This window comes from Pantherophis guttatus, chromosome 1 (assembly GCF_059756535.1).
Source record: "Pantherophis guttatus breed Tessera chromosome 1, ASM5975653v1, whole genome shotgun sequence".
Taxonomy (NCBI): domain Eukaryota; kingdom Metazoa; phylum Chordata; class Lepidosauria; order Squamata; family Colubridae; genus Pantherophis; species Pantherophis guttatus.
Window position 1 is genome coordinate 2407143 of NC_142063.1, and position 12435 is coordinate 2419577.

At 42.7% G+C, this 12435-nt stretch overlaps 1 protein-coding gene across 2 annotated transcripts in view; it reads left to right on the plus strand.

The window, feature by feature from the left end:
• TIMM44 (translocase of inner mitochondrial membrane 44) overlaps positions 1-12435 on the plus strand; it is a 31510-nt gene that overhangs the window by 939 nt on the left and 18136 nt on the right. Inside the window, exons 2-4 of one of the 2 annotated variants that reach the window (XM_060684568.2) lie at positions 990-1094; positions 4064-4234; positions 7784-7864. In XM_060684568.2, coding sequence (XP_060540551.2) covers positions 990-1094; positions 4064-4234; positions 7784-7864 — 357 coding nt within the window. The remainder of the gene's footprint in view (positions 1-989; positions 1095-4063; positions 4235-7783; positions 7865-12435) is intronic. The other variant, XM_034404547.3, reaches the window with a different exon arrangement.

Sequence of the window (12435 nt, forward strand, 5' to 3'; positions counted from 1 at the left end):
GGGTTACAAAAATGCATTGTGTTGGGTGTGTGTGTGTGTGTGTGTGTGTGTACTGAGGCAGCTCAACCAATCTCATTGTAGAGGGGTTGTGCCCTGAAAATAAAGATTTGAATTGAATTGGATTTGAATTGAATTGAGGAGCCCCCCCCCTCCGGTGTTGTTGGGATTCGAACTGGGATCTTGCAGAAGCTACAGTCCCTCCCTCCACCCCAGCAGTGGAAGTTGCTCTAGAGCAGGGCTCTCCAAACTTTGCAACAGGAAGACTTGTGGACTTCCACTCCCAGAATTCCCTGGCCAAGATGTCCAAATTTGGCAGCAGGAAGACTTGTGGACTTTAACTCCCAGAATTCCCCAATCAGCCTGTCCAAATTTGGCCACCGGAAGACTTGTGGACTTCAACTCCCAGAATTCCCCAACCAGCCTGTCCAAATTTGGCCACCGGAAGACTTGTGGACTTCAACTCCCAGAATTCCCCAACCAGCATGTCCAAACTTGAATTCTGGCCAGAATTCTGGGAATTGAAGTCCACAAGTCTTCTAGTCGCCATGTTTGGAGACCCCTGCTGTACAAGTCAAAATTTCCTGCCGGAACTCAGCATCTGATAAATCTCAAACTTGGATTGACATAATCACAATTCCTGCGTTTGCTTCTTTGCTGTGTTCAAAGCACATGTATCATGGCTTTAATTAGTTCCATCTATTCCTTACATTTGCTGCCCATCTCAGCACAAGTCGACTCCGGGCAGCTTGCAACATTAAATGCAATGCTTAATGCAATGGTGGTTGTGCCACACTTTGCAACCTGCATTCCCACAACCCTGAACTGCAAGACATGCTGCTCTTTGTCATCCTCGCCTAGTTTGTAGCGTCAAACTGCTTTCTACAACTCCTCACCCTGTTTAATGGCCGAGATCTTTCCTTGGCCGTTCTCAGCATAGCTTTCACGCGGGACAAATGTTAACGACACGCTTTTCTCTTTTCTAATCCTAGAAATATCTCTTAAGTGCGTGGCTTGTATCCCGACAATGCTCCGGCCCTGTGCAGCACACCTCCTGTGTGTGCCGAACCAGCAGATTGACGTTAGAATTTTACCAGGTGCGTTGATGACCAACAGGTAGTCCATGACTTAACAACTATGACAGAGCCCAAAATTTATGTATGTTAAGCAAAAGAGTTGATAAGCGAGCTTTGCCCTTTTTTACGCTTTTTCTTTGCGCAGTTCTTAAGTGAATCACTGCAGTTGTTAAGTTAGTAACCTGGTTGTTAAATGAATCTGGCTTCCCCGTGGATTTTGCTTGTTGGAAAGTCACAGATTGTGATCTCATGACCCCAGGACGCTGCAACCATCATAAATAGGCATCAGCTGCCGAGCGTCCGATTTTTGGTCACATGGGGAATGCTTCAAACGATCATGAATGTTAAAAATGGTCGTAAGTCACTTTAGTGCTGTTTTTTTTTTTTTAATTTGATTTATATGCCGCCCTTCTCCGGAGACTCAGGGCGGCTTACAATGCGTTAAGCAATAGCCTTCATCCTTTTGTATATTTATACAAAGTCAGCTTATTGCCCCCACAATCTGGGTCCTCAATTTACCTACCTTAGAAAGGATGGAAGGCTGAGTCAACCTTGAGCCTGGCGAGATTCGAACCTGCAGTAATTGCAGGCAGCTGTGTTAATAACAGGTGCATTAGACCACTGTACTATCAAGGCTCTGTTGTAGCTTTGAATAGCAATAGGAATAGCACTTAGTCTTATACCGCTTCACAGTGCCTTACAGCCCTCTGTGAGAGGTTTACAGAGTCAGCATATCACCCTCAACAATCTGCGTCCTCGTTTTACCCTATCTCGGAAAGACGGAAGGCTGAGTCAACCGTGAGCCGGTCAGGATCGAACTCCTAGTAGTGAGTTAGCCTGCAATGCTGCATTCTCACCACTGCGCCACCACTGCTCTTATGGTCACTAAACGAATGGCTGTAAGTCAAGGACTACCTGCATTATGATAAAGTCCAGGTGGCGGTAGCTGACTCTGAGGGCAAAAATGAAAGGAGGAATAGAAAACACGAAACAGAAATAGGAAATGAAGGTAGGAATGGAAAGTTACTCCAGGGTACGGAGCTGGAGAGAAGAGGCCAGGGTGATTTTATTGAGAATTAATATGTTTTATGAATGACATGACCTATTTGTTAGCTCTAAGGTAAATTTGGTTTTCTCACCTTATTTTGTTTTTCCTTTGTGTATAGCCAATCTGAAATGTCTGATGACCGGGACTCTTTTTTAATCTTCTAATTTTGGGGTCGGTGCAGAGAGGCCCTCGGGTGGTTTGTAAATGAAATAACGTCTTGCTTCTCTGTTGATTTTGCCCTTCGGATGAAAGAAACTGTCCTGAGATGGCTTTCAAAGGAGGGTGACCAGATAAGACGATGGCAAGAGCTTTAGTTAATCTGTCTTCCTTCCTGAGATTTGTCAGGGCAAAAGTTCCCTGGGGATCCTTGTACATTGAGGTCACCGGTTTTTGGAAACAAAAGAGAGGATTTGGGTGAATGTTCCCTTAGCAAGAAAGACAGGCTATAAAACACTTGAGTCCAGACACTGCTTCTGTTTTAAAAGAAACAGACTTAGAATAACGTTATGGTCCCTTTGAACGCACACTAATCGGCAGGCATTAAAATGATATTTCGTGGCATGCATTTCTCAATTTATTTTTTAAGACAAACATTTCATACATCAGTCATCCCTCCCCTGTGACTTCTCGGTGTCATCTTCTTCAATTCTTTTTGTCCTTCTTCTTTCAAAAGTTGCTTCTATCTTGATCTTCATCCAAACCACTATAACCATTCATTACTATAACCATATTCTACTCATCAAGTTTTTATACATAATTTTGAAATTAATCATATATCTCTTTTCCAACCAACAATAAAAATAATTCCATATCTTAAAATATTCTAACTCTTCCCTATCCTTAATCATCCAAGTTAATCTATTCATTTCTGCACAATCTAAAAAAAAAATTACTTCTTCTTCCAAAGGTATTTTCTCTGCTTTCCAATTTTGAGCGTAAACAATTCTTGCAGCTGTTATTACATGTAGAATCAAGTAGGTATTTTCCTTACTAATTTTTTCAAGCAGGATACCCGATAGGAATTGGTTTTAAGTAATTAATGGAGACAATTGAAAGAGAGAAAAAACGCAGCTTCTGTCCAGCCCATCTCTTTTTAATGTCCTCCTCCTTCAGTCTGCAAGTTCCAAATCGGCCAGGACAAGACAAGAATTTCAGAGAGCAGGCAGGATTCCAGCTCTTGGTGATCCAATCAAATTTAAAACGGAAGTGGGAACATCTGTCGGTTAAGACAGATCAAAATTACTTGGCAGCGATGTAGTTCGGAGGAAGGGAGTTGGATTGGAGCAACCTTTCTTCAAGCACTTTTATTTATTCATTTGTATCTCATCCCAAGGGTGAGGCAACTGAATTTTCTGGTTTTTCTTTGAAGCCGTTTCGCTTCTCCTCCAAGAAGCTTCTTCAGCTCTGACTGGATGATGGAGGATGGAAGGATTTCTACTCCTTGCAGACAGCTGGTCATTTGCATCCTTTTAGACAGTCGTTGAGGCCCCTTGGAGGTTTGTCTGTGTCCTCAGAGTGATGCAAGTGGGGGTGGAGCCTTCTTGGAACTATTGAGAGGACTGTGTTGTAGACTGGAGATAGGAGACGTCAGCAGTTGCAAGAAGGCTCCGCATCCATTTGCTCCACTCAGGTGACCCCCGAGGACACAGACAAACCTCCAAGGGGCCTCGAGGACAGTTTTAAATCCTTCCATTCCCCACCATCCAGTCAGAGCTGAAGAAGCTTCTTGAATGAGAAGCGAAACCTCTTCAAAAGAAAAAACCAGGAAGCCCGGTTGCCTCTTGGGGAAAAAAAACACCTTTGGGGCAACCCTGAAGGAGCTGAGATGTTTCTCCGTGGAAAATCCGTCTTGAGCCCTAGGCCTTGGGCAGTGGGTGCCAACCAGGCACCCGAGGCAGGACTGTCTTCGTGCTTCAAGGTGTAATTGTGACCTTTTCTTTAGTCTAGATGTTCTTCCTCGGGCCATCGGAAAGGTTTTATCTCTGGCTTCGTAGAGAACATCAAGCAGGAGCTGGCCAAAAACAAGGAGATGAAGGAGAGCATCAAGAAATTCCGAGACGAAGCGAAGAAATTGGAAGAATCGCAAGCCCTTCAGGAAGCGAGACGGAAATACGTACGTTAGCTTCGCCGGCGCCAGAGTGAATTTTGTTGCTTTTGGCAGCCAGAAGAACTTTTATGGGACAGGTAGTCCTCGGCTTACGACCACGACGGGGTCCAGAATGTCCATCCCTGAGCGAGGAGGTTGCTGAGTGAGTCACGCCTGATTTTATGAAACCTTTCTCGCCACGGTTGTTGAGCAAATCGCGGAGTCGTTAAGCGAATGCGCCTCCTGCCGTTGAGTTTGCTGGTTGGAAGCTGGCTGGGAAGGGCGCAGAGGGAGGCCATAGGACACCGGCCTACCGCAACCGTCGTAAGTCCATGCCAGTTGCCCAGCATCTGAATTTTGATCAAGGGAAACCGCGCGGATGCTGCGACAGCCATAAGCGTCAGGACTGGTTGTAAGGGTTTTTTTTTTCTATGTCGTTAATTTTGAGCGGTTGCTGAAACAAAATGGCTGTAAGCTGACATGTACAGGCAGTCCTTGACTTAACAAAAGTTCGTTTAGCGACCGTTCAAAGTTACAAGATGAGTGGAAAAAGGGATTGATGACCGTTTTTCACACTTAACGTCCGTGGTGGCATCATCATGGTCATGTGATCAAAATGCAGACGCTTGGCAACTGACTCACGCTTATGACGGTGGCAGTGTCCCAGGGTCATGTGACACCCCCCTCCCCCCTTTGCGACCACCTGACAAAAGTCGATGGCGAAGCCGGATTCACTTAACGACCGTTTGACTTAACTTGACATCTGCAGTGATTCACTTAATAGCTGTTGGCCGGAAAAGTTCGTAAATTTGGGGCAAAACTCACTTAACAAATGCCCCACTTAGCAACAGATATTTTGGGCTTGATGGTGGTCGTAACTCGAGGACTATCGGTCTTCTGAGGGAAGGTGAAAAGCAGTCGACGTATAACTAGGTTATGCATTCGTACTCCTTCCAAAAGAAGGCATGCGCTCAGTGGTGAGCTAATTAATATGTGTGATCTGTTAGATCAGTGTTTCTCAACCTTGGTAGCTTGAAGATGGGTGGACTTCAACTCCCAGAATCTGGGGGATTCTGGGAGTTGAAGTCCACCCATCTTCAAGCTTCCAAGGTTGAGAAACACTGTGTTAGATAATAATAATAACAATAATAATCAGGATGATGCGTAACAAAAACAACAAGCTTGGCAACTTTAAGACTTGTGGACTTCAACTCCCAGAGTTCCTCGGCCAGGTTCACTGGCTGAGGAACTCTGGGAGTTGAAGTCCACAAGTCTTAAAGTGTTCTGTCCCCGTCCCACACACGCACCCCCACAGACGGCCCGGAGTTAATTAAGCCACACGACAAAACTCTTTGAAGATAAAGCTGGCAGCAACCCAGTGGCTAGCTGCCAATTCAGACTTTACTCACACAAAACAAAGATTAGACTGCAAGCATTCCGATAAAACAGGCAGAGTGTCAACAATACAAGGATTAATCCAAATGCAGTCCGATAAAGCAGGCAAAGTCCAGTAACACAGAGATTGTGGAGTATTTCCAGTTTTTGCTTGTCACAAACTGAACCAGCCACCACACCCACATTTATACCCTGTGGGGTGTGGTCCAGTGACTCAGCTAATCTCTGGCATGCCTTCCCTTCTGCTGCGCACGCTTCTCCCTGCGCCTCTGTCGAGGGTCCAGCCAGCACTTATCTTCTTCATCGCTGTCCACCTGTGGCTGCGGGGACGTGCTTGGCTCTGAGCCTATCTCTTGGCCTTCGGTGTCCTCCGGAGGCATTGCCAGAGAGGAGGGTCCTGGAGAGGGAGGCCTTACCAGCTCCTCTCCCTCACTCTCAGAGTCTGCATCTGTCGATAGCCCAGGCTCAGGCAATGGAGCCACAACATAAAGTTGCAAAGGTTGGAGACCCCTGGTCAGGATGATACGTCTGTGTTCAAACCCAGAAGGTAAAGAATCATTCTCAAAATGGATATTTGAGGGGTCCTTGGTGCTCTCTGAGCTTGCTTGTTTGCAGACATTTCACGACCCGAGTAGATAACATCATCAGTGCTAGTGAGGAGTGCGGTTTGCTGTCAGTTTATATTTGGGTGGCTTGCTCTGTCAGTGTTGGTGGGCGTGGGAGGTCTTAGAGATTCTTCCCTTGGGCTGTTTGCAGTTGGCTTCTTTTGGCAGTTGGTCTGATGCTAACCTTGGAGTTAATCTACGCTGATCTGGGTGCTGACGGCTGGTGGAGAAGTGCTTTTTTGTTTCCTTTTTTGGGCTGGGTGATTGTCTCTTTTGCATGGTCTACAGATGTTGTTAATGTCTGTCTATCTATTGATGAACATTATGATAGACTGATGATATTTTTTATTTTATTTTATTTTATTTTTTATTAGTCATATTTCTATGCCGCCCACTCTCCGAGGACTCTGGGCGGCTTACACCAAAGACTAAAGTATACTAAATAGCATATTGCCTCCCAACAATCTGGGTCCTCATTGTACCCACCTCGGAAGGATGGAAGGCTGAGTCAACCTTGAGCCGGTGAGATTTGATCTGCTGATCTGCTGATCTGCTGAACTAGCAGTCAGCTGAAGTAGCTGCAGTACTGCCCTCTAACCACTGCGCCACCTCGGCTATCTAGCTGGGTAATGAAACATTTGCAAGAAGATCACCAAGCTCAGAGATGTCAGGGCGCTGATTAATCCCATTCTGCCTTTGGGATAATCGCACCTTGATTATGAGCGGTGGATCGAGACCTTTCCTTGCCAGCATACTTTAAGAAAACAAACCCGAAGATATATCTTCTAAGAAAACTCATTTATTTGTTATAAAGAAAATAAAACATCTTACTAATTTAATAGTTACATTTTTGATAAAATTCGTGCCAGCCACCTCTGTGGTCGGACTTCTTGGCAGGAGAAGAAAGAAAAGTGTGAGAAGGGATGTGGGTGGAGAGACATGCACAGTTTAGCTTACTGATAAGGATTCTTGGCAAGCTATGGAAAGTCTGATAGTCCAGAAATGAGAGCTTAGCTGGTAAATAAAAAAACGCAGTGACAAGAGAGCACAAAGGACCCCAGAATCATCATCGTCTCCTCCTCCTCCTCCCCCCCTCCTCCCTTTATCCTCTTCCACAAACCTCACTCCCTTCTAGCACTGATGATGTTCCCTAGTTGGGCCATGAAACGTTTACAAAAAAACCCACCAAGTTCAGAGAGCACCAAGGACTCCCTCATGTCAGCCCTGAGCTGCAAATATTCTCCTTTTATTAGATGGATATTTGCTAAAGAGTTTTCCTCCTGGAGTTTCTTTTAAAGCTCTCTTGTGTTGCGGGAGGCTGAAGGTCCCCTCCCCTTAAGGGACAAACCAACCCACCAGCTGCACTGCTTAGAGCCGCCTGAGAGATCAGAGGCCGATCCTACTGGGGGGAATAAAAGGGTTCCAATTTACTCACGAAATTCTGAGACTGTAGCTGTGTTGGATCCTCAAGAGATGGTGGTCCATTCAGAAGAACTTAAATCACAGAGCTTTCGTTGGTTGAGAAGAGAATTAACTTCTCCCTCTGCCACCCCAACTTCTGCTTCCTTTCTTGCAGAAAACCATCGAGTCTGAAACCGTCAAGACCTCGGAAGTGCTTAAAAAGAAATTGGGAGAAATCAGTGGCACCGTCAAGGAGGTAAGAACCACAGAGAGGTGTCCTCCCGGCCCTGGGGTCATCTTAGGAGCCCTCACTGCGCTGGTGTATTCCACTTGGTGGGAGGCCGAGAGTAAAGGAGCCCATGCTGATTCCTCCCAAGAGTCAGCCTCCTTCCTTTTATTAGTTTATCAGAATAGAAAATAAAATAAAAATAATGGGAAATGAGAGGAGGAAAAGTGGAATTCTGCATCCAGGTTTGGTCACCACAATGTAAAAAAGATGTGGAGACTCTAGAAAGAGTGCAGAGAAGAGCAACAAAGAGGATTAGGGGACTGGAGGCTAAAACATATGAAGAACGGTTGCAGGAACTGGGTATGTCTATTTTAATAAAGAGAAGGACCAGGGGAGACATGATAGCAGTCTTCCAATATGTCAGGGGCTGCCCCAAAGAAGAGGGAGTCAAGCTATTCTCCAAAGCACCTGAGGGTAGGACAGGAAGCAATGGGTGGAAACTAATCAAGGAGAGAAGCATCTTAGAAATAAGGAGAAATTTCCTGACTTCCGGTTTCCTTGTCTTCGGCGACGGCGGCGCTCTTTGAAGCTCCGCCAGCCCCGCCGCCTGTAGAGCCGCTTCGAAACGAAGAAGCGGCTCGAAAACTTCTAAATCCACAGGATTGAAGAAGGAGAGATCGCAGGGCACAGGTTGAGCCCCTGTAACCCCCCAGGGAAGTTTCTGGGGAGAGAACAGGCGTGGCTCCCTCCCAACCTGCTGGAACTCCGGGCGACGTGGGACGATTCTGCTTTTGCAGAACAAGCCGGCTGCAGGAAACTTAAAGCGAAAGAACCAGTTTTAATAAACAGCGAAACTACCTGAATCCTGAAATTTGGAAACGCAAGTATTAGCACTTTGTTGACTTTTCAATCTGAGAAAATGCGAGTGAGTGAAAGTGCTTTGAAAAAACATGGCGCCTAGCTTCAGAGTTAACGAGCCAGCGAGTGTGGATTGGTGAAGTTACTTTGTTCTGTTACAAAGTTTCCAAGTTGCTACTAAGCTGCCTTGCTTGTTATAAGAGAAACAACTGGGAAATTTTTTCCCTTTCTCAATATTGGACTTTGCTTTATCTTAACCCTTATTTGATCAAATCTGGGGGACTTTTTTAGAAGTCTTTGTGCAGGAGGGAAAGGAAAAGGAACTTCCCTCTTTAGAAAAACTAGATCACGAGCCAGGATGGCTTCAAAGAAGCAGGAAGGGAAGGCATTAGGGGGGGGATCCCCCCCCACACAAACATCAAACGCAACTTCCCCCTGCTCAACAGCTACAAACTCAGAAAAAAGAATTTGATGTGGGAGATTTAAAAGAATTTATTTCTAAAACTCTGGATGACAAATTTCAAAAATCTCAACAGGAGATAGATGATAAACTTCAAAAATCACATCAGGAATTTATGCAGGAAATTAATGAAGTTAAAGACATGGTGAAACAGAATCAAAATAAGGTGACCAAAAAAATATCAGAAGTGGCGTCTGGCCTGGCAGAATTTATTGGGAAAGTTGATTTTAAAGTTGAAGAATTCAAATCAAAAGTTAATGTTAAGATGAAAGACAATGATTATAAAATTGATGAAGTTGACAATAAAATGCAGAGAATTGAAGATGAGATTGTTATGATACAATTTCGGGCGATGGAATTTGCCATACGGCTTCGGGGAATTCGAGAGGAGGAGAGACAGGACTTGAGACAGGTTTGCTCTGAAGCCTTGGCTAAGATTTTACAAGCTAATCCTGATTTGGTATTTCATAAAATAGATAAAATTTACAGAGTGAACTCTTGGGTGGCCAGACAAAGACAACTGCCTAGAGATGTGGTCATATACTTTACTGAGAGAGAAATTAGAAATGATATCCTGCAAAAATCTTTTCACACTTCTGTACAAGTGGGGGGCTCACGACTTGAAATTTTTAAAGAATTACCTCCTAAAATGCTGAAAGCTAGAAAAGAATTTGGTTTTCTTGTTAAGGAATTGAGAAATTTACAGATACCCTTCCGGTGGGACGCACCAGCTGGGATAATTTTTAGATATAAGGGAGAAGGATATCGGTTGAATACCGTGGAGAAGGCACAACACTTTTACAGTACTATTCTTAAGGAAAGAACACCATCTCCACTTACATCTACAGTTTTGGAGATTAAGGAGAGTGAAGAGAGGCAATTGAAAGAACAGTCTAAGCAGGAATTAGAAAACGTGCAAGGTGCAGAAGGAGGTTTTCTGAGTGAGCCCTTGTTGGATTCTTCTCCAATTTTGGATTTGATTCAGTTGACTGAAGTTAAAGATCAACGTATAACTAGAGCTCAATCCAAGCTACTTAAACAAAAGCAACAACAACAACAGGAAAGACAAGACAAGAAGGCAGTTAAGAGTACCGTACAAGAGAGTGGAGCTATGGGAGGAGCGAGATCGAAGCTCTCGGATGAACTTCAAATATTTTGCTCTGCGCTCCAGAAAGAGGCTGATGACCTTTAAGTGTCTATCTTGGAATGTCAATGGGTTGAATTCAGCACAGAAAAGGAAGAAATTATTTACATATTTGAAACAATTTAATAATGATATAATATGTTTACAAGAAACGCATATCACAACTCAAGATCAAAAATATTTGATAAACTCAAAACTAGGAGCACATTATATATCTTCAACTTCGCAGAAAAAGAATGGTATGGTTATTTATGTAAATAAAAAATTAACAGCGAAAGTTATAGAAGCAGATCAAGATGGTAGGTTTGTAGCAATTGAATTGCTCACAGCAAATGGCCAAATTCTTTTGATTGGAATTTATGCTCCCAACCAACAACAGGATTATTTTTATAAGATGTTACATACTAAAATATTGCAATGGGACTACAGATCTATTTTAATTATGGGAGACTGGAATGGAGTAATTGATTCTAAATTAGATAAAAAGAGCTTGGCAAAGTCTAGAATTAGACTACCACAGACTTTTTTTGATATGAAAGAAGATATGGAATTAAAAGATGTTTGGAGAATACATAATCCAAATGAATTGGATTACACTTTCTTTTCTGATAGACATAGATCCTTTTCTAGGATTGATTTTATCCTGTTGTCAAATGATCTATTTGTTAAGACAAAAAGAACAAAGATTTTTCCAAGAACTCTGACTGACCATAGCCCTGTATGGATAGAAATCGAGATGGATAAGGTTGAGAGACGTTCTTGGAGATTAAATGAGAACTTGTTTAGATATGAAAAAAATACAATAGAACTTAAAAAGCATTTGAAAGAATTTTTTGAAATAAATTTGAATAAAGGTACCCCAATTGAAATTGTTTGGGACGCAAGTAAAGCTTATATGAGAGGGGTACTTACCTACATGAATTCTAAACATAGACTGTTCCGACAAAAGAAAAGATCTGAGTTGGAAATGGAAATAAAGAATAAAGAACAGTTACTTATTAAAAACCCAACAGATGAAAGAATACGAAGTGCTATAAAACTTTTGAAAGACCAATTTCAAATGCTTATGGCGGAACAAGTTGCAACAAGTTTACAATATGCGAAGCATAATACATTTTGCAACGCTAACAAACCGGGCAGATGGTTGGCTTACACATTGAGGAAAAAACAAAGTATACGGACTATTGATAATATTGACATTGGAGGGAAAGAAATCTTTCAACAAAAACTAATTAAAGAAGCTTTTGTGGATTATTATACTAAACTATATGCCAAAGAAGAGGTGCAGAATGGACTTATAGAAAAATATTTAAAGGATAAGAGAGTCACAAAAATTACTGATCAACAAAAGGAAAGAATGAATTATCCTATAACAGAGGAGGAGATAACAGCAGCAATAAAACAGCTAAAAACAGCCAAAGCTCCTGGCACGGATGGTTTGACTGCAGTGTATTACAAAACTTTACAAGCTGAAATGGTGGGACAACTTAGAGATTTATTTTGCAATATTCAACAAGGGGGTAAAATACCCCCATCTTGGACAACTGCTTATATATCTTTGATACCAAAAGAACAAGTTGGTCCTAAAAAACCAGAGAACTACAGACCAATATCTCTTTTGAACACAGACTATAAAATTTATGCGAAGGTATTAGCCAACAGGTTGATGCCAGTAATCCAAAAGGTGATTCATGCGGACCAAGCGGGATTTATTGAGGGCAGATATATGAAGGACAATGTAAGGCAAGTAATAGACTTATTGGAATATCTTGACAAGAATAAACAGATTTCTGCAGTGCTGGTTTTTTTGGATGCGGAGAAGGCCTTTGATAGAGTGGATTGGAATTTTCTACTAAAGACTTTAAAAAAGATGGGCTTTGGGGACCAATTTATACAGGCGATCTCAGCAATTTATCAAGAGCAAAAAGCACAGATTATTATTAATGGAAGTTTGACGACAGAGTTTAAAATTGAAAAAGGAACAAGACAGGGATGTCCGTTGTCCCCACTTTTATTTATTTTAACATTGGAAGTCTTGCTAAATACAATACGGGACTCTAAAATCTTGAAAGGTATAATGATAAGGCAAGAGGATTATAGAATAAAGGCATTTGCAGATGATCTGGTGGTTACCCT